This window comes from Schistocerca gregaria, chromosome X (genome assembly GCF_023897955.1).
Source record: "Schistocerca gregaria isolate iqSchGreg1 chromosome X, iqSchGreg1.2, whole genome shotgun sequence".
In the NCBI taxonomy this organism is placed as follows: Eukaryota; Metazoa; Arthropoda; class Insecta; order Orthoptera; family Acrididae; genus Schistocerca; species Schistocerca gregaria.
The window spans coordinates 574,078,512-574,100,938 of NC_064931.1; the positions used below are offsets into that span (position 1 = coordinate 574,078,512).

A 22,427-nucleotide genomic window follows, 5' to 3' on the forward strand; every position below is an offset into this window, starting at 1 on the left:
TTTGAATTATTTCATTGTTCCTTGGTTTACAGTTCAGGACAACACATCACAACTGATGAACAACTCTTTCCCACTAAGGACAGATGCAGAGTCACACAATGAATGGCTAGTAAAGTAGATCAATTGTACATTAAATTTTGGTTAGCACCAGAGGTAGATTCCTAATATCTGTTCAATGGATCTCCATACATAGGAAAGGATTAACATCAAGCAGAGAATCAAATCCTTTCCACATACATTGTAATGAAAATTGTGGCACCATTCCTTAAACACCAGGAATTTAACAAGAGACAATTTTTTCATATCTATGCACCTGACTCAAATACTGAAGAAGGAAAGAAGAAAAATGAGTATTTAACATCCCATCGACTATGAGGTCAATGGAGATGGAGCACAAGATCGGCTTAGGGAAGACTGGGAAAAGCAAATTGGTCATGTCCTTTCAAAGGAACCATCCAACATTTGCCTTGAACAAGTTAGGGAAATCATGGAAAACCTACATCTGTATGGCTGGGTGGGGATTTGAACTATTGCCCTTCCAAATGCAAGTCCACCATCCTAATCACTGTGCCACTTTATTCAGTGAAATAGTGAAGAGTAATGGCACAAGCCTAGTGGGTACAGAGAACCATTTGAGAAGAGTGATACCAAAATCAATAAGAGTCCCAAAAGCAGCACTATAAAACAACTGTGATGTGTCACAAGGACAAAACCTTGTCAGTATATCAAGACAAGAAAAAGAGAAATGTTCTCGTTCTCAGTACACTTCATTCAAGTGTACACATACATAGCAATTTGAAATTTCTTCCATAAACTGTAGAATGCCACAACAATATGAAATATTGAGTGGATGTACTAGATGATGTGGCCATAAAATATTGAGTGAAAGTGCCTCTGCAGAGATGGTAAGTGTAAGTGTTATACAATATACATGATTTTGTCAGAATAAATGATGATTTCTTTACAGATCATTTACAGGGAAAGTCATCAGTCATGGGCAGTATCTGCAGCATCTCATCAAAAACTAAGACAACCCATACGAAAAATAGTTGGCAAAGAGTATTTCCTGCAACCAGCAATGGGTCAAATAATTATGACATAACAGCAAGACAATAATGCAGTGTTGAAATGGGAGAACAAGAAAACTTACTTTAATTTCTATTATACACTTATCCCAAAACCAGTTCAATCACAAATAAAGATGATTACTAAGAATGAAAATAATTTACAACATCGGTTTGAATGTTCTCATTAAAAAAGTTTGCTTTTGTACTTGTCAATGTGTTAAAATAGAAAAAAAGGGTAGCTCTGCCACTGTGGACAATTTGAGTGCTGCTGCAGTTTTAGGTATATACTGTTAAAAGTATTCCAATTTTAGTATACACCTGGTACAACATCTCTTTTATCTTCTTAAGCAGTCACAAAATAGGTCCTCTGCCTTTTCTTCCCAGGACCCTATTTTGCTATGGCTAGAAACCCTCAATATGGTCAATGTTGAATTATATACTGTAATTGGAAAAAGATTGTCCACATTACTACCGAAGGAGAACTTACATTCTTGCAGAAAAGAATAAGTAATAATTAATGTGGTCTCATTAAACTGCAGGAGCATCCATAGTAAAGCTCCAGAATTAGTATTTCTTATGAAAGGGAATGATTCCCACAAAGTTAATAAGAAGAGAAAGTCGGCTGAAATATAAATAATATACTAAATTCAGAGTGGAATATAAAGGGTGACTCAAACGTCACATACCATAGGACAAATAGGGTGAACCAGAACTCCCATCAACAAACTTTCAGTTTGGACCAAAACAAGAACAAAAGTCTAGCAAACATGGGCTCTAAAGTGCATACCTTAAGAGCTATGAACACTTGTTCAGTAGATGCGATGTGTTTCACAGTGGCAAAGTTTGTAAGTTACACATTTTAGAGCCCATGTTTACAGGACTTTTTTCTTGTTTTGGTCCATCCTACCACCTACTAAAGTTAGTCCTTGGAGTTCTGGTTCACCCTATTTGTCCTTTTGGACATGGATTTTGAATTGATCTGTATATCACAAGGATTGGAGGTGTACTTATTACCAAAAAGAACTCACTGATATCTACTAAAATTATAACATAATTAAAACTGAAATAATATGGGTAAAGGTAAGAATTGCATATGGATCAAACATGGTAATTTGATGTTTTTGTAGACTGCTTGCCTAAATAGGCATAGCAGCAGAGCACTTCAGAGAAAACTTGGAGAATATCACTATTAAATTTTCTGATCACATTACTGTAATAGGAGGAAGCTTCAATTTGCCAGTTGTGTAACGGGAGCGTCATGAGATTAAAACTGTCACAAGAGGTGGAGGTCCCTGTGGTACCGTTCTGAATGTCTTGTCTGAAAATTACTTTGAGCAGACAGTTAGGAACTTACTCGTGTGGGCAATGTTGAAGATCAAGCCACTAACCGGGCCAATACTTTCAAATCAGTTAATATAAAAGATGTTGTTATAGTAACAGGAAACACACTGCGGAGTACTGAATAGTAAGCATAAAATAGTCAGCTCCGAGGATAAAAAGATTCATTACAGATTTAAGTGAGGTCAAGGCATAGTTGATAAACAAAGGCAGAATGAAGCCAAAATGAGTGTAAGGAGATTGTTATTGTTTTTGTTTTTGTTGTTGTTGTTGTTGTTGTTTTGCTATGGGGATGTGCGGACACTGAATGGCGAGGTTATCAGCAACCTTACAATTGTTAAAAGATACAAATGTGAGTAAAAGTGCTAAAAACATTGGCACACTCACTCACTCACTGACTCTTACCTCACTTGCATTGACCCACAAAATCGCTCTACATCACACACAATAAAATAAAGGAGGTATAATGAAAAGGTGCTACACCTGGGATGAAAACAGAAGTAAAATGACAGAGGAGCTAAAACAAGAGCACCGGGATATGTGACTGACTTGATCATTTAGAAAAAAAAACTATGGGTGAGCAAGTCACCCTGTTAACACATTAAGAACATTTCCCAAAACTTTTGGACCCAATATTATAAAACTTCAAAACCTTCAAACTCTAACCACATTCATTTCAATGCTACTTAAAATAGAGAGCAGATCTGCTGGCAAATCTACCAGATCTGCCAGCAAATCTGCCACTGCCCTCTAGTCTGAAAATAAAACACAACCTATTGAAAGCGGCCACAGCGACCTTCTGCCACAAGCAGCACATGCTGAAGGGTCATCTCACTGGAGCAAGAAGCCATGTGTCAGAGAACTGTGGCCTGTGCAAAGGCAAGTAAGGAGGACTTCGTCCTGTGTTTGTGACTGAAAGGAGGTACACCATGGCCACACAGTGTGCTTTACTAGACACAGATTATTATCTGTCAATTCCAGACACTTGTCTTCCCAGCGATGCATGACTCTATACCTAAACAGCAAGGTGATAGCACGCAGGGTGATTGCACACTGAAATAACTGAGGATCATGACATGCCTCCTTATCTGCTACATCCCTCCTTTCATTCCCTGCAATACACATGGGCCCTGGTACCCAGCAAAAAAAACGCTTCCTTCCCCAGCCGTTGTAGTTAGAGAAGCACATCCCAGATATTTTGGACTACTTTATCTGTTAGAGAGAGAGAGAGAGAGAGAGAGAGAGAATGGCACTCAGAGAATCAGAACAAACTAGGAATTTTGCACTCGAAGCACATCTCATATGCTCCAGTGCCTGCAAGAGTCTTGAGGCGCTTGGAACTTGAGGTCACAATCAGGGAAAACAACAGTGCAACCAACAGAGTCCTCAGTTTCAGCGGTGCACAAGCACCAGTATGGTATGCATATGAATTCAGAGCTGTGAGGAACTTACATGTCTGATGCAGCATGAGGAGCTCCCATCAGATGGTAAGCAGTGGTTCCCCAGACTTAGCACCGAGTTTGGAGTCAAAAATGAGACCCAGAAACCTCAGCGAGTCTTTAAAATGTAGACTGTAATTGCGCGTGCTGCGCCCCCCCCCCCCCCCCCCCACACACACACACACACAGTCTTCACATTTTATATGCGTAAAACTGAAAACCCATCTTTGTAGCACACTCCTCTAACCCTGCACAGTAAGTTGCAAATGATGAGCTGTTGTTAGAAGATTGGAGGAGAAAGAAAAAACAGCTAAGCCATCCACAAATAAGCAGAATTGTAAGGGGCTCTGTACTGTAGACATGATACTGTTTATTGCTATGGCAAAGGGGCTAACACCTAAAACACTGCCCTGAGGGATACCATTCTCTTGTTCAAAACCAGTTGAGAGCATGGAACCAACGTGTGACCTAAACAATTGCTGAGGTAGGAAAGATTGTATGAAGATAGGGTGTGGCCATGCCACGAAAGCCGCAATTGTGAGTTGCACAAGAATACTATGTCTCCAAGTAGTGTCAAAGGATGTACCAAGACAAAACGATGAAAACTCCAGGAATGAACATCAACAATGTAGGAAAAAGACACATTGCTACTTACCATAAAGAAGACATGTTAAGTTGCAGTCATGCACGATTAAAAGACACTTCCATAATGCTTTTGACCACAGCCTTCATCAGCAAAAGAGAAACATACACCATTCATATACACAAGCATGCACACGTCATGCACACGTGAGCGCCAATTCCAGCATCTCAGCCCAGCTCGAGATGCTGGAGTTGGCTGTCATGTATGCATGAGGTATACATGCTTCTGTGTATGACAGCTGTTTGTTTCTCTTTTGCTGATGAAGGCTGTAGCTGAAACCTTTATGCAAGTGTCTTTGGATATACCAAGACAGTGGCATTTATGTAGAAAAGCCTGTTGAATAGCTGCCTCTAGTAAGGTCACATTGTTGAAAACAGACCAAAATCTTTGGAACCTACACAGAGTTTTAGATGGGCACTGTATCAACCTACTAAGCAACATAGGACTCTTCCCTCAGCAGCAATAGTTTGTTTTGTAAATATAAGACAAACCCGTATTTTTCAAATGATGAACTTTGGGTAAAACCTCATCTTGGGTAAACATGGTCAATACCTGGACATTGCTGAGTTTCTCAGTTGGTACTGTAATACGATTCCTCCTTTTGACCCTCATATGAATGCCAAAATTGCACATACAGAGATGTGTGATTGTAGAATATAAAATCAACTAAACTCATTCAATAGTGAACAGTGCCTGGACTGCATCAGATCCTGAGAGAGAGAGAGAACTTGCTCCCCTTATAGCAGCAGTTTATTGTGGCAGTCCTTGTCATGAATAGGTGTAGCTCTGCGCATCAATCTATTTCATGTATTTAAAACCTCTCTCTTCTGGATTGGGTGATACAAGCTCTGCACACCAAGATTTAAGTGAATGTGTGTCACCTTGTGATATACAAAGTGACAAAGCTGTTCAACTGGTTTTTGTTTTGCCTCCAGCCTGATAGTGAACTGGGTGCCAGAGAGCATTACTTCAGGGTCATATGAAGATGGACGAATACAACCAAAATTCAAGGTGTGTTCTTCAACATTATTCATAAAGAAGTTAGATACATCTCGAGATAGTGAAGAGCCCATGGGCATTCTGTCAGTCATTTTATTCTAATCTGACATGGCAACAATAGCAAAAACGTTTTAAAATGGACATCATCACAAAAAACTGTGTGCCAACCAGGAGTCCAAGTTGTTGATAAACATTAGAGAAATGGGAAACAGTCAGTGATAAGTTGGATTTCTGCGTTAATCAGTGTTTTGATGGGTCAACTGATATGGTACTGCCAGGGAAAAGGAAGTATCCAAAGTTAAACCTTGAATGGCATAAAGTTTTAGCTTGTTATACACAATCAACGTAGAGCATCTTCTATCAAGAGTAATGGAATTTTAAGTTTTATCAACCCCTCTTCTAACACTGAAAAACCTTACACCAAAATGTTTATAAAGAATTGTAATAGAAGTTTACACTTTTGCAGCAGTAAATCAATGTAAAATTATTGCTTAATAAATGACACTTTGAGAGCTCATTATTAAGGAGGAACAAATTTAAAACAACTTACGACAATGGGACAATAATCAAAAATGGCCCATTGACTTTCTTGCGTTCCATTAGATAGGTGATAAGTGCAATTGTCTGAATAGTTTTTCCAAGACCCATCTCATCTGCAAGAATTCCATTCAGATTGTTGTTGTATAGAGACACCAGCCACTCCAGTCCCTGGTGAGCATGAAAAAAACATTAAAGGACTGTGTAACACTGTAATCAGAAAGACAAAGTACTGACAAGCTATTTTACGACACTTTGATTTTGAATCATCTAATGAAGTGCTTGGTGTCAACTCAAAATAATTAGCAAATTATGACTATATTTTTACCCTTACAACTGTAAAGCTACAAAGTCCTTAAAAATACAAAGAAAGGTTAAAATTTCTGACATTATGTGCAGGTTGGATCAATTTTTACACAGACTTTTATTTGATGTGATAATGCTATAACCATGAATTGAAAAGACTACAGTTTGTTACTGAGATCATAATTCCAGCATTTTACATGTTATTCTATGATGTTGCATTAAGTTAAAGCAAAAAGTTGTGTATGTACATTGATATTAAAGATCTTTCATTTATAAATGATTAAAAATCCATCTGGGGTTTAGGGAAAATGCTTAAACCAGCTAACATATCTTAAAAACTAGCAATGTAATTATTAAATTGTGTATGTCTTACAGTGAATACTATCTATAATTATTCCTACTTTTTGCTATACATACTATACTCTAGTCAATATATTACAGGTAAAATTTGGCTATTTTCTGCAAAAATGTTGAGAGATTGACATTTTATGCCGAAACAAAGATACTATTGTGTTAGGAACTTCTAGAAATAACTTCTAGAAAGAAACAAAGATAACAAGAAAATTATAAATGTGTATCTTTTGCAACAGTACTCACTTTTATCTGGTATTCCTTCAGTTTTCCATTAACTAAAATAGTTGCCTGTTCAGTCACAATTTCATTGATGGTGTGGGCAATGCTGAAACACAGTTCATAAATGTCCTAAAATGCGGTCAGTTTAATATTATATTTGACTTACAAGAGACACATAGATATTCTTCCTGCATGGTGTACTAGAATCTTGTCATTACTACTGGTAAGACTTTTAAATGAAAATGATCACAAAAAATGATTAGAAATACAAAAATTTTGAAGTGATAAATGTCTCACCTGTAGTAAGTCTGTTCCTCTGTTGATGATTTGTATTCATCATCCTCAACTTTAGCTTTCTTTATTACTTCCCTTGCTTTATCTGCATCTGATTTAGTAGGATCAGAACTGTCATCTTTACTGTTGGCTAAAAGGAGATTTTTTTACAGTTTTAGTTGCAAAATCAGGGTATGGACACCTTACTGTTACGTGGAATGTTTAAAAAATATTTGTCATTCATGAAACTCACCAGAAAATTCTTGGTCTTCATCATCTGAATCATCAGAGTTGTCTTCGTCGTCATCATCTTCTTCATCTCCATCTTCTTCATCCTCCTCATCATCATCTTGTGGCACAGCTTCCCAGCCTGGATGTGCCTCCAACCATGCCTGAAGTTGGCTTTCTAAAGGAGCTTCTTCTCCACTGAGCTGTTTTCCTGTCAAACCAGGAACCATCAGTGCTAACAGATTCATGAAATTTTCTGTATCTAATTTCAGACTTTGAAAAATGACAGAATTAAAGATAAAATCACATACTATAAATTCTACTTGGTAAGATACTTTCATTTTTCATTTCTCCTCCAGGAGATACAATACATGAACAAAAATCAAGCAAGAAGTGTATATTGTGGGTTAAACCTAAGTGCTATATTTCATGCATAGGATATGGTGTACTTGAACACACATACACGGTGCACCATATAACTTACATGCTCTGAATATTTCAAGAACTGAACATAGATTCCAGAAAATGATAGCACTCAGAGGGGAAAGTAACTTGCTGTATTGTTAACACTTGCTCCTTTTTCCCTACTGTGATACTGAAGCCATTTTTAATAGTAATTGTTTAAATAAAAGTGCCAAGGCAGGTGGCAAAATGCTGTCACTCCTCCAGTAAACGTGAACAACAATGCTGAAAGCGGCTCCTTCCGAAGTAGGAAATGATGAATTCCTAATGACTTTTATACATTCAGAAAGGAGAGACAGCATCCCGCTATCAGCCTTGCAATAGTATTTAGATAATTACCCAGCTAGTTATGATTTCACTCCAAATTTTTTTATAAAATTCTTCCTTTAAAGAGGAGTTGAATTATGTTTCAAAAATACATAGGGTACAGTTTTTATATAACTATTGTTCATTTACTATATCAGTAAATAAAAAAAATTAAGTGTTACCAATACAGTACATTATTTGCCACTTCACATAGTATCATTTGCTGAAAACTTTGTTTTGATATTAAAAATCATTTACAAAATTTTTGAGCTGTGTAATTTACATGTTTCAACTTGCATATATTACTGCAATGATATGCATTACCATAAGCAAGTATAAAATGTGTCCCACACCTCCTTCCATCATCTTTTATGCAACTGTATTATAATCAAACAATACACAGATCTTTAATATACACTTTCAAGAAGTAAAGTAATTGTTGTAGAAATCTCTCACACTACAAATTATATAACAGTAGTATTTAGTTGCAGATCATGATAGATGAATAAGGAATGAAAAAAGGTTACAGTTTAACATTCTGCTGACAAATAATTGCACACTGACCACTATATAATGGTAAATTAGGCTTAGGCATCACGTCAACAAGCCTTTTTCCTTGATGTAGACCTCCACCTCAAGGACAGCTACATCAGCACCTCCATCCACCAACAGTACTACCACACTTCAACAGCTGTCACCCATTCCACATTAGGAAGTCCCTACCATACAGTTTAGCCACCAGTGGTTGTCACATCTGTAGTGATGAGCAGTCCTTTTCCAAAATACCAAGGGTCTCAATGAGGACTTCAAAGACTGAAATTATCACCCCACCCTGTCTGGAAACTGATCTGCATGGCCCTGTCGACCCCCCCCCCCCCCCCCCCCAGTCACTATCCCCCCAAATACCCACTGTCCCACTGTCCAGTGCCAAAGCAGCACCCACCTCAAGACGCAGTACCACCCTGGACTGGAATACGTGATACACATTCTCTACCAGGTTTTTGACTGCTTCTCGTTATGCTCTGAAATGAGAAATCCTCTTTACCTCGCCCACAGTACTATTCTTGCATACAACCAACTATGCCATACCCTTGTCTGTGTCTACTCGCAACATCTTTCCTCATATACTGCTATATGAGGTGTGTAAGAAAGTAATGAGACTAACAACACTGTGAGCAATCTGGCAAAGCTCTGCTGTTTTACTTGTGTACACCAGTGTCTTCATCCCTTTTAGATACTCAGTCTGAATTTCAGCTTCGTATGGCCATCACATGATTTTTTGAGGGTGCCATTAGTGAAGTTGTGATTTTGTTGTGTGTTACAAAAATTGTACAGCAGCATTATGCCATCAAGTTTTGTATTCAACTTGGGGAACCCATGAGTGTGACCTATGAAAAGTTGAGACAAGATTATGGGGAACATTCCTTATCATGAGCACAAGTTTTTTCCTGGCACAATTCATGTTTGGAATGCCAATAACACACTGAAGATAAACCTCATTCAAGGAGACATTAATTCCAGAAACTGACAAAAATGTCAAATGTGTGTCGTGCATAAAGAAATTTTTCCTCCAGGACAAATTGTCAACCAAGTGTTTTACAAAGGTGTCCTTGAAAGGGTCAAGTCATCCTACTCACCTGATCTGAGTCCATGTGATTTTTTTTCTTTTTCCCGAAATTGACAAATGTCTCAAAAGGGCGCCATTTTGGGACTCTGGAGAACATTCAAGAGAATGTGAATAACATGTTAAAAGCCTTACCAGATGAAAGCCTTTCAGTGCTCCTACAAAAACTGGGAATGACAACTTCACTGATGTATAGCTGCCAAAGTGTTCTATTATGAAGGAGACAATATCGTTATCTGAAAAAATAAAAACTTTGATAGATAAAAATCAGTCTCATTGATTTTCTCATACACCTTGTATACCTTGATGCAAAACCTGTCCCATACATTTTCCAATCACTACCTACTCCAAACTTGCCATAGGCATCTCCTACCCCATCACAGGATATCTGTGAAAGCAGCCATGTAATAAACCAACTTAGCTGCAACCACTGTGCACATTCTATGTGGGCATGGCAATTAACAGGTTGTCTATCTGCATGAATGACCACCACAATGATGTGGCCAAGAGACAGATGGACCACCCAGTTGCTGAGCACGTCACCCAATAAGTCTATCACTTTAACAACTGCTTCAAAGCCTGAGCAAACTGAATTTCTTCCACCAGCACCAGCTTTCCTGAATTGCACAGGTGGGCTACTGTCAAACGTCTGCACCCTGAGATGATAGTGGCCATGTTTGTGTGTGTGTGTGTGTGTGTGTGTGTGTGTGTGTGTGTGTGTGTGTGTGTGTGTGTGTTTTTCACTGCTCTGTGTCTCACTGCCTCCTTTAATTGGTGAGTAGCACTATATCCTTTCCATATTTCTGTGACTCCATCCCAGATTTTCCATTGTTTGAAGAATCAACTTATGTATGATCCATTAATGCTATGAAAAATCTAAGCATGTATTTTTATTTGTATCAATGAACTCAAGCTCACCGACACTTTGCAACAGTCTTTACAATGAAAACTGATAAAGTTATGGCATATTACTCACCTGCAACATTATATTAATTAATAAAACTTTAATTGTGGTTACATCCCTATAGATACAAAGACACAGACTATGTCAAGCAATAACTACTTTCAGCAGCTACATACAACCAAAATATCTCAGCGATTGCACGATTCAGATGCTACAACATGAATTAAAAGTAATAAAAATGCAACTTCAGCCATAATGTCGTAACTCAGACATAAACACATAGTAAGATGACAGCATGATGTAAACATACACATTACCTATCTTCCTATGAAGATGAATTGTAGTTATAAGATTATCATTTAATTGAAATGGTGATTAAAAATATTGACTTGAATTCACTAATGGTGTGAAATAGGCAGAGTCTGACAGTACCAATGAAAAATGTATAAAAAGCCACTTCAAAGTGGCTTGTCATATTAATGAATAGAGTAATATTTAGATATGTTTTCTTTGATGCATTTTTGATAAACTGCTACATTCACCATTTTTTACTGAGAGAGTAGCAGATATAGAACCAATTGTGAAATTACAAAATAATCAGCATGAAAAGATGAAAAAACAGTTGCAATTATAATTACCTAAGTGTAAGAAATGGCCTATCTCTAAGTTTTACACTGGTCAGTTGATGCAAGTCAGTAGTGGGGAGGAAGCAAGATTATATTTAAGGTAGTCTGTCAAGCACCTGAAGGTCTAATCATTTTCGCAGTTAAAGGAGGACACAATGTGTGGGTAAAAGTACAGATTCTACCTCAGGAGTTTGTAAAATTGCAGTGTGAGACAGGCAGCAGAACTCCATTTTTGAACAGATCACAGCATAGTTGGACTTAAACATTTTTGCGTCAACACTGGACTTAGAAGGAGACCACATTGCAATCGGATTTTTGTATTTTTTTATATGTATGGTACAAAAAGTTTCAGAACTTAAACATCAATCCAACCCACGCAGTAAGAAGCAACCCTCAAAAATTCTCGAGTAAATTGACTTTGAAGGAGTGTATTCAATACTCTAAAGTAACCATTTCAATGGTCCCTGTGGCTCTGTGGTAGAATGCTTGCCTGTCACATGGGGAGCCTGGGTTTCATTCCCAGCTGATACATACTTTTGAACAAAGGTGTATGTTCTACGAGCATTTCCGTGAAGCGTAAAATACATAAAGGTGGAAAAAAATCAGTAGCAGTTGATACTGGTAATCTCTGGTTCGCTGGTTCGAGTCTCATTTCGGTTATCATTTTTTTTTCCCCATTTTTATTCCATTCAGTATGAATACGTATGTCATTTAAATATAAAATTCATCAAGTTTATGATAATTAACACATTTCTAATTACATTTTTAGGAAAAATGCTGATCATCTTATTTCTGATTACATATTGCACACAAAAATCCAGTTTTCAGTGCAAATATAAATTCTTAATTACTGATCTTTTGTAAGAGAGAGTTAATAAAGATTGTTTAATTAAAAAAAAAGAAGTACAAATTTACTTCACTTCATCTTACACTTTTATGCTTCATGGAAATGCTCATGGATCATGCGCCTTTGTTTAAGAACTTACCATTGCCAGGAATTGAGCCCAGTCTTCCTACGTGTTAGGTGAGTATTCTAACACAGAGCCTTCTGACCCACTGAAAAAAGATCATGCTATATATATATAATTTGATTGCCATGTAGTCTCATAGTTAGACTTAGAGCATCAGGCATGCTTGCTGGACTCTGGAATTTTTGCCAAACATAGACTACATGTAAGCAATAGACTCTTCACGTTATGCAGTATTTTGTATTCTGTAGGGGTGATTTGGACTTAGTCACCTTCGCAGCCAGGGAACATACATCAAACTTACATCTTTTGCACTACTTCACCATCTGGTGAGTCTGGATGTACACTGAAAAAACTGGTACACCTGCCCAATATTGTGTAGGGCCCCTGTGAACGTCCAGAAGTGCCGCAACACGACCTGGCATGGACTCGACTAATGTCTGAAGTAGTGCTGGCAGGAACTGACTCCATGAATCACGCACGGCTGTCCATAAATCTGTAAGAGTACGAGGGGAGGAGATGTCTTCTGAACAGCATGTTGCAAGGAATCCCAGATTTGCTCAATAATGTTCATCTCTTGGGAGTTTGGCGAGCAGCAGAAGTGTTTACACTCAAAAGAGTGTTCCTGGAACCACTCTGTAGCAATTCCCGTGGGGTCTGTACATGTCACCTGTCAAAGTCATATCTAGATGTATCAAGGGTTCCATAACACTCCAACTGAACATGCCCCACGCCACTGCAGAGTGTCCACCAGCTTGAACAGTCCCCTACTGGCAACAGGGTCCATGGATTCATGAGGTTGTCTCCATACCTGTATATGTCCATTCGTTCTATGCAATTTTAAGAGAGACTTATCCAACCAGGCAACAGGTTACCAGTCATCAACAGTCCAATGTCAGTGTTGATGGGCTCAGGCGAGGTGTAAAGCTTTGTGTTGTGCAGTCATCAAGGATATATGAGTGGGACTTCAGTTCTGAAAGCCCATATTGATGATGTTTCATTAAATGGTTTGCATGCTGACACTTGTTCATGGCTCAGCTCTGAAATATGCAGCACTTTGCAGAAGGATTGAACTTCTGTCATGTTGAACGATTCTCTTCAGTCATCATTGGTCCTGTTCTTGCAGGATCTTTTTCTGGATGCAAAAAAGGCAGAGATTTGATGTTTGACCAGATTCCTGATATTCACGGTACGCCCATGAAATGTTCATACGGGAAAATCCCCACTTCATTGCTACCCCAGAGATACTGTGCCCCACTGCTTGTGCGCTGTCTATAACACCACATTCAAACTCACTTAAAACTTGTTAACCTGCCATTGTAGCAGCAATAACCAATTTAACAACTGCTTCCGACACTTGTTGTCTTATATTGTTATTGTTGTGGTCTTCAGTCCTGAGACTGGTTTGATGCAGCTCTCCATGCTACTCTCTCCTGCGCAAGCTTCATCTCTCAGTACTTACTGCAACCTACATCCTTCTGAATCTGCTTAGTGTATTCATCTCTTGGTATCCCTCTACGATTTTTACCCTCCACACTGCCCTCCAATGCTACATTTGTCATCCCCTGATGCCTCAGAACATGTCCTACCAACCGGTCCCTTCTCCTTGTCAAGTTGTGCCACAAAGTCCTCTTCTCCTCAATTCTATTCAATACCTCCTCATTAGTTATGTGATCTACTCATCTAATCTTCAGCATTCTTCTGTAGCACCACATTTCGAAAGCTTCTATTCTCTTCTTGTCCAAACTATTTATCATCCATGTTTCACTTCCATACATGGCTACACTCCATACAAATACTTTCAGAAACGACTTCCTGACACTTAAATCTATATTCAATGTTAACAAATTTCTCTTCCTCAGAAATGCTTTCCTTGCCACTGCCAGTCTACATTTTATATCCTCTCTACTTCGACCATCATCAGTTATTTTGCTCCCCAAATAGCAAAACTCCTTTACTACTTTAAGTGTCTCATTTCCTAATCTAATTCCCTCAGCACCACCCGACTTAATTCGACTACATTCCATTATCCTTGTTTTGCTTTTGTTGATGTCCATCTTATATCCTCCTTTCAAGACACTGTCCATTCCATTCAATTGCTCTTCCAAATCCTTTGCTGTCTCTGACAGAATTACAATGGCATCGGCGAACCTCAACATTTTTATTTCTTCTCCTTGGATTTTAATACCTACTCCAAATTTTTCTTTTGTTTCCTTTACAGCTTGCTCAATATACAGATTGAATAACATCGGGGAGAGGCTACAACCCTGTCTCACTCCCTTCCCAATCACTGCTTCCCTTTCATGCCCCTCGACTCTTATAACTGCCATCTGGTTTCTGTACAAATTGTAAATAGCCTTTCACTCTCTGTATTTTACCTCTGCCACCTTCATAATGTGAAAGAGAGTATTCCAGTCAACATTGTCAAAAGCCTTCTCTAAATCTACAAATGCTAGAAACATAGTTGTGCCCTTCCGTAATCTTTCTTCTAAGATTAGTCGTAAGGTCAGTATTGCCTCACGTGTTCCAACATTTCTACGGAATCCAAACTGATCTTCCCCGAGATAGGCTCCTACCAGTTTTTCCATTCGTCTGTAAAGAATTCGTGTTAGTATTTTGCAGCTGTGACTTATTAAACTGATAGTTCGGTAATTTTTACATCTGTCAACACCTGTTTTCTTTGGGATTGGAATTATTATATTCTTCTTGAAGTCTGAGGGTATTTCACCTGCCTCATACATCTTGCTCGCCAGATAGTACAGTTTTGTCAGGACTGGCTCTCCCAACGCCGTCAGTAGTTCCAATAGAATGTTGTCTACTCCAGGGGCCTTGTTTCGATGCAGATCTCTCAGTGCTCTGTCGAACTCTTCACGCAGTATCGTATCTCCCATTTCATCTTCATCTACATCCTCTTCCATTTCCATAATATCGTCCTCAAGTACATCGCCCTTGTATAGAGCCTCTGTATACTCCTTCCACCTTTCTGATTTCCCTCTTTTGCTTAGTACTGCGTTTCCATCTGAGCTCTTGATATTCATATAAATGGCTCTCTTTTCTCCAAAGGTCTCTTTAATTTTCCTGTAGGCAGTATCTATCTTGCCCCTAGTGAGGTAAGCCTCTACATCCTTACATTTGTCCTCTAGCCATCCCTGCTTAGCCATTTTGCACTTCCTGCCGATCTCATTTTTGAGATGTTTGTATTCCTTTTTGCCTGCTTCATTTAATGAATTTTTATATTTTCTCCTTTCATCAAATAAATTCAATATTTCTTCTGCTACCCAAGGATTTCTACTAGCTCTCGCCTTTTTACCTACTTGATCCTCTGCTGCCTTCACTACTTCATCCCTCAGAGCTACCCATTCTTCTTCTACTGTATTTCTTTCCCCCACTCCTGTCAATTGTTCCAGTATGCTCTCTCTGAAACTCTGTACAACCTCTGGATTAGTCAGTTTATCCAGGTCCTATCTCCTTAAATTCCCATCCTTTTTCAGTTTCTTCAGTTTTAATCTACAGTTCATAACCAATGTCGTATTTAGGTATTGCAAATTGCAGCACCATATTCTTTATTTGAATGCGCATGCCTATACCAGTTTCTTTGGCACTACAGTGTATTTACGGTTGACATACCCATGGCTTCTTAGGTACTAGTATACTGAATTATACAATGCTTGACAATGCCTAAGTAACAACTGACGTTTGCTAAGGAACAACTGCCAAGTGCTATGGTACAACTGACAATTGCTATTGAACAACTGATCAATGGTAATAAAAGGACATTTGGAAGGTGTGATGTGGTCATTGTAGAGAAGCCCACACACAAATGTTCTGTGGGCATCTGACAGATCATGCACTACAGTGTCTGACAAACGATGTTGTCGAACTGATTAGTGCAACATCATGTGTGGTACAGCTATATGTCTACATGACATCATTTGAGTGCTTAAGAACATGGAAAAGGCTGAAGGTGGAAATGATATATGAAAACGTACTGGTGATCGTAGATGGACCACCAAGCTTCAAGAGGATTGATACGTAGCCCTAGTGGCGAAAAGAAACAGACATCTCACTCTAGACGGATCACTGCAGCTCTTTTAACCACTACTGGTATATGTGTCTCTGGCAGAACCATGTCACTGTGATTAAATCATGCTCATTATTATACTCAGAAGCCTCTCAAATGCATCCCACTTAAACTATACTATTGCTGAGAAAGAGTTTGTTGGTGTAGGCAGCATGCTGATTGGGGTCCGAAACAGTGATCTGGAATGATATCCTCTGACGAATCCCATTTCATCGTGGAAAGTTATTCTCGACATCAGTGTGGAGAGAGGGAGGTGGAACATATTACACACCACAGAATGTTAATGAACATCAACAGTATGGCCTAGGCAGTATGATGTGGGCAGACATTATGAAGAACAGCCAAACAATGGCATATATTTTTGTGCGAGGTAATGTTACAGAACAGCAGTATTGCGGGGAGATTATTCTGGGTCATGTTTACGGATTTGTTTAAGTGTGCAGTAGGTCCTGACTTTCTGTTTATGGACAATAATGCCCACCCACATAGGGCCGTAGAGGTGTGGGGCACACTGGAATGTCAAGGTATTGAACATATAGAATTGCCTGTGTACTCCCCAGACTTAAACCCCTACAGCGCCTCTTAGGAATGTTCTTGGCAGATTTGTTTCTCAACGAACATTACCTCTTCGAAACATGCTACAACTGAAAACTGCCTTGAGAGAGGAGTGGGACAATATCCCCCAAAGCCTGCTGATGTTTGATAACCAGCATGAATAAAAGGTGGCAAATGAGCATCAGTGCCCAAGAAAGGCATATTGTTTACTGAGAGTCAGACCTTGACCTCTATGTTGTGAGCCTGGCCTGTGTCAAACACAAATGTTATTTATGTCTATCATCCTGCTTTCCAGTTTGGTAAAATCTGTGCCATTTTTCATAATAAATATACCACTCCACCTCTACAACATATGTACTGTGTTTCATGTCACACATCATTGTCTGTGATTATTCCTGTCCAACAATGTCTCTGCTCCTTAAAAACTGTCAAGCAGTGTATGAACTTCACTGTGGGTGTAACTGTAAGATGCTATACATTGAGCTCTGGTGTGGAACTGTACCAAACACTTTATACAGTGTTACTGAACTCACTAATAATTTTAGAATCAGTATGTATAATTGGAACTTGACATGAGCCAACCAAGCTACTTACCTGAAGACTTGCAAACACGTGCAGTTATTAACCTTTGGGGCATTCAGAGCACAAAGGAAACAAGTTCAAATTTTTGTCATTTTGGACTTATTTCACTTTTAAGTACTATTTATGAATCTACATGCAGAAAATAAAAGATTCAAGTCCAGATATTGTAAATAACTGTTATAGGATTGACAACATTGCTGTGCATGGAGGGGAGCAGTCTTCTGTTCAGAGCAAAATGGGAACATGTCCATTTTCACAGTATGCTTGGTTTGTTTTGTTGGTGGCGAGCTCTAATTAAGGTAGATTTTTGATTATGATTAATTTGTCTGAAAACATGGAAGATAATACATCGGAATATCAGCATTCTAGTTCAGGTAGTTTAATAATTACTATGAAAATTTGACAAGTGATATTAAACAAATGAGTTAATAACCAAACAGGACTGTTGAGGTTAATTGCATGATAGCAGTATTTTTATGTTTGCTTTTATTTTTTTAATGTTTTGTACCTAAAATGTAAGACATAAAATATTACATGGTACTTTTGCAGTCATTGTATGCTACATCATCACAGTTTTCTTTTGATCCACGAGAGGAAAAAATCTGCTGACGAAGGTGGTGCTTCTGCAGCAGCTTACAAAAATATCTGCAATCAAGATGGAGCACAGAGAAGAAGAATAAGATTTTTTCATCATGCTGGGAAATGGGAGAAGAGTATTAGGCAATGGCAATGGAATTGTGAGCAGATGTATGCTACACTGCAGGGCATAGGAGTTCCAGCTAAAAGTCTTCCTGCTAACATCCCCTGCTGCAAATTGCAATGCCACAATCAACTTAAAGATGAAGAGACATAATATAAATTTCATTCCTTCTCGAAACTTAGTGATTGCAGTCGGAAAAATGTGTACCTTCGGGGATTTGTTCTGTCAGGCCAGATTTTGAGGTCTTGGAAAAGAGATGTTCCGGAAATCCTAACTGTGTTAGATTCAAATTTTTGTTAAGGTTTGGAGTGTATGCTGTATAGGCATGTAAGAAGTATTTTTTGAATACCTTTAAAATTAGTAGGAAAAGACTGTGTATATGTATAAGTAAAGATGAAGTTTTTAGTGTACCAGGTGGCTGGGGCAGGAAGAAGGCAACCAATAAAATTGATGGTACTAGAGGTGTTAACATATAGAAACCTTCCAAAGACATTACACTCTAGAGAAGAATCCAGAAAGGAAATATCTACAGTGTGATTTAATGATTCAGAAAATGTATGCATTATATGTACAGAAATGTGAGGATGAACCTGAAATACCATTGGAAAAGTAATACTATTATAATGTGTTTAGCATTAAATTTAATTAGCACTTTAAACCATCCAACGGACACCTACCACATGTTATAAAATGGAATGGCAACTTAAATGTGAACAGAACATTGAAAAAGAGAGCTGCTTTACAGACTGCCAAAAATATCCATCTGGCAAATTCAGATCAGTCAAACCCATGTTTTGAAGTAGATGAAGAATCTGCATTTAATGAACCTTATGTCACTGTATTTGACTTGCAAAAAGCCCTTATGTTCCCAAATATACCTACCTCAATAGCTTATTATAAAAGAAATGTTTTTGCAATTTTGGAATATTTTCTGTTAATTCGGGAAATCATTCATGTACACGTGGTCTGAAGCTGAGAGATGAAGGGGTTCTCTAAAGCTAATTTCAAGTTTGGTGCATCATCTCAAAGCACATACCTGTACTCATAATAAAGTAATATTATACTCAGACACTTGTTCTGGCCAAAACAGCAGCATTAAAAGGTTTTTGGCTCTCATGAAGTAATGTCAAGATCCAAACACGAATGCCTCAGCTGCTGATTGCAAATTCTTCGTATCATGGCATTCTTACTTACCTAATAATAGTGAGTTTGGTTTAGTGGAGAAAATTTCACATATTTATGCACCAAATGATTGGATGGATATGCACCAAGATCTGAGGACAGTGAAATGAGTATCTTGGATTTTTTATCCACAGGAAACTTTTAGAGAATTCAATAACAAACAGAAAAAAGGTTGACAGTTATGGCATCAACAGGCTGACTAAAAAGTGGTTAATGCAGTACTGGACAAAAAAACACTTGAGACATTCACTTCATCACTGTAGTGGATCCTAGCAATCCTAGATTTACTTCTGGAGGAGGTTGAGTGGATACAACACCACATACAAAATATTGTTTGAACAATATAAAATACTTAGAAACAATCCATGCTCATATAATGTCTGATTTTATGTACTCTATGACTTGTTACTTGATACAATGCAGAATGAGTCATCTTTCACTGTACAATTGACTGTAAACTTGGGTACACACGTCTAATACAAGTTGCACTGCCAGATCTGACTAACAAGGGGAGGCCACGATGTTTGGATTATGGATTTACTCCAGACTTTGTAAACTTTTCATAGTCCATTAGCACAACATAACATGCAAGTAGTAAGATGTACTACTTAGGCGATTTCGAGAAAATCACACGAAAAGTTTTACGTGTCAATGATGTTCCAGTGCGTTGTGACACTGAGCACAAGATGGCACAGTCATGTGGTTAGTGTTCAAGTTCTGTAATGGCTGGATTGACACACTTTCTCTCTCTCTCTCTCTCTCTCTCTCTCTCTTTCTCTCTCTCTCTCTTTTTAAAAAAAATAGTAATATTATTTTGTACATATTACATTTGAAAGGTAATATTATGAAAAGACATATGTATTTTCATGAACTTTTATTGAATTTCCAATGTTACTTAGCCGTTTACTAAATTTTATTGTTACAACAAATATTATGTGACCTTTCTTTGTATATACCAGTCAAAAACTTTATCACGCGCCTTTAAACTTGTTTATATTTGATAGACAATGAACGAGAAATTGCTTCTTGTGATGATGCTACTAAAATACATTCAATCGCACATCAGAAATTTTCGGCACTGATATTTACGAAAATACTATGTTACGCACGGTTTGCATCCAAACTGTAGGAAGAAACAGAAATTTTTCATACTGTCAACGAGCTTTGTTTTTCCTTAGAACCTCGGAAGATTTCTTGTGTACATGGGGAAATTGCATTCTTTTGATGGAGGAGGTGCCATTTTAATTTGTATTTTTGATGTCTGTATGAAAAATATTATCCTGCAACATGTAATGTCAAAAGCACATCCAATGATTAATCATACATTACACTCATATTCTGACATACTGTAACTCGTTCTATAATTAAATAAAGTTATTTACACATTTATTTATTGATGTTTGACATGGGTTTTCCAAGCCTGTCCCCCAACCTTCAAATCTGTGTCTGCAGATTGAAGCATTCAAGTGCAAAGCAGCTATCGGTACAGTCACCAATTCCAGGTATAAGGGTTTTCGAAAATCACAACAGGCATACATTTGCAAGAAAACTTTATGCATCTGGCTGTTTACTTGTAATATTTGTTGTGATAATGTAAATGAGTAAACAATCAAATAAAATTGGAAATTCAATTAGCTTTCAAATGTATATATGAACAAAATAATACGACGGGGGTGGGGGAGGGTGAGGGGGAGGGTGAGGGGGAGGGGGAGGGTGAGGGGGAGGGGGGGAGGGAGAGAGAGAGAGAGAGAGAGAGAGAGAGAGAGAGAGAGAGAGAGAGAGAGAGAGAACCACATGACCGTCATCATCTCGTGCATAGGATCGGATCGCAATGCACTGGTGCATTACTAACATGTAAAAAAACTTCTCATGTGAATTTCTCAAAATCCCTAAATAGTATGCCTTCTACTTTCACATTATGTTGTCCTAATGAACTACTATCAGTGTACGTAGTTTGAGGTAAATCTGTGATCCAAACATTGTGAGTTCCCCTTGTAAGGTGATGCTGTCATCGTAAGCAATTACTGCAGACTGAGATGAGTGACACTGTACTTTGACATAAATACTCTTCCAGCAGTCGCAGCATATGGAAACTTTTGAGGCTTTGCCTATGCCAACATCTCTTATTTGTTGCTGCATCAGGCAATTACTGTCTGCACTTGTGGTTGCATCATGAGGTACCAACTTTGCCGTGGGACCTTGTTCTTTGGACAACACCAGTTACATTATAAAACAGAATGACCTTTTAATGTGTTTTTTAAGCAGACTCTAAACCCTGATGTGCATTTTGATGAAGTTGACTTAAGAAGTCTAGCCACCCCTTGACATACTTCTGTGACATCCAACAGTGCCATTTTGCGCCAAACATCTACCACTAACAAAAGCGATGAAAAAGAACACGGAAACTTTGCTGCTATGCATTCCACCTGTGCATTACCATTTTTTCAAGAACCTACCACATGACTCTGCCACAAGAGCTTCCTCAGCTCTGCAAGAGTAAGCAGATGAAAATGAATACTTTTTTTCTGAATCTGAATTGCATAACTTCCTGGTTGGAAATATGAAATTATAATTATACATTCAAGAAATGTATTTTCTTTGCTGTTTCCTTAATGAATCCTGAAGGTTAGAATAAAGAGGAAGATACAAATACAATACATCCATCAAAGAAAATAATAAAGTCCAAAATTTTACTTTTCTATTGTAGCTGGCATGTAATAACACTCACATTTACCCTTCTTCAGTGTGAGAATACAGTATACAAAATCTTTGCTATCATTCAAACATTTTAAAATGCTGTAAAATTTTTCCTGTAACTAATTACTCAGTGATAACTTTGTGTCTGTTTTTCTCACAATTTTCTTATTGTGACTTGATTCCCTTGTGCTCTGAACACCCCAATTTTTTCACCAGTGGTACTGGCAAATGGAAAATTAATGAATAATTTAGATCATTCAGTCAAGCTATTCATGCTGTACCACCTGAGGTTACAAGTAGTAGGCTATTATTTGTAGAGTAGATTCCATGAATCAAA

At 38.0% G+C, this 22,427-nt stretch overlaps 1 protein-coding gene across 3 annotated transcripts in view; it reads right to left on the minus strand.

The window, feature by feature from the left end:
• The window catches only part of LOC126297781 (ATP-dependent helicase brm-like), a 229,871-nt gene that overhangs the window by 43,939 nt on the left and 163,505 nt on the right, over positions 1-22,427 (minus strand). For all 3 annotated transcript variants that reach the window (XM_049988964.1, XM_049988965.1, XM_049988963.1), the window contains 4 exons: positions 7,429-7,614; positions 7,200-7,326; positions 6,927-7,008; positions 6,037-6,194 (listed from right to left, as the gene is read on the minus strand). In XM_049988964.1, the coding sequence (XP_049844921.1) occupies positions 6,037-6,194; positions 6,927-7,008; positions 7,200-7,326; positions 7,429-7,614 (553 nt within the window). The remainder of the gene's footprint in view (positions 1-6,036; positions 6,195-6,926; positions 7,009-7,199; positions 7,327-7,428; positions 7,615-22,427) is intronic.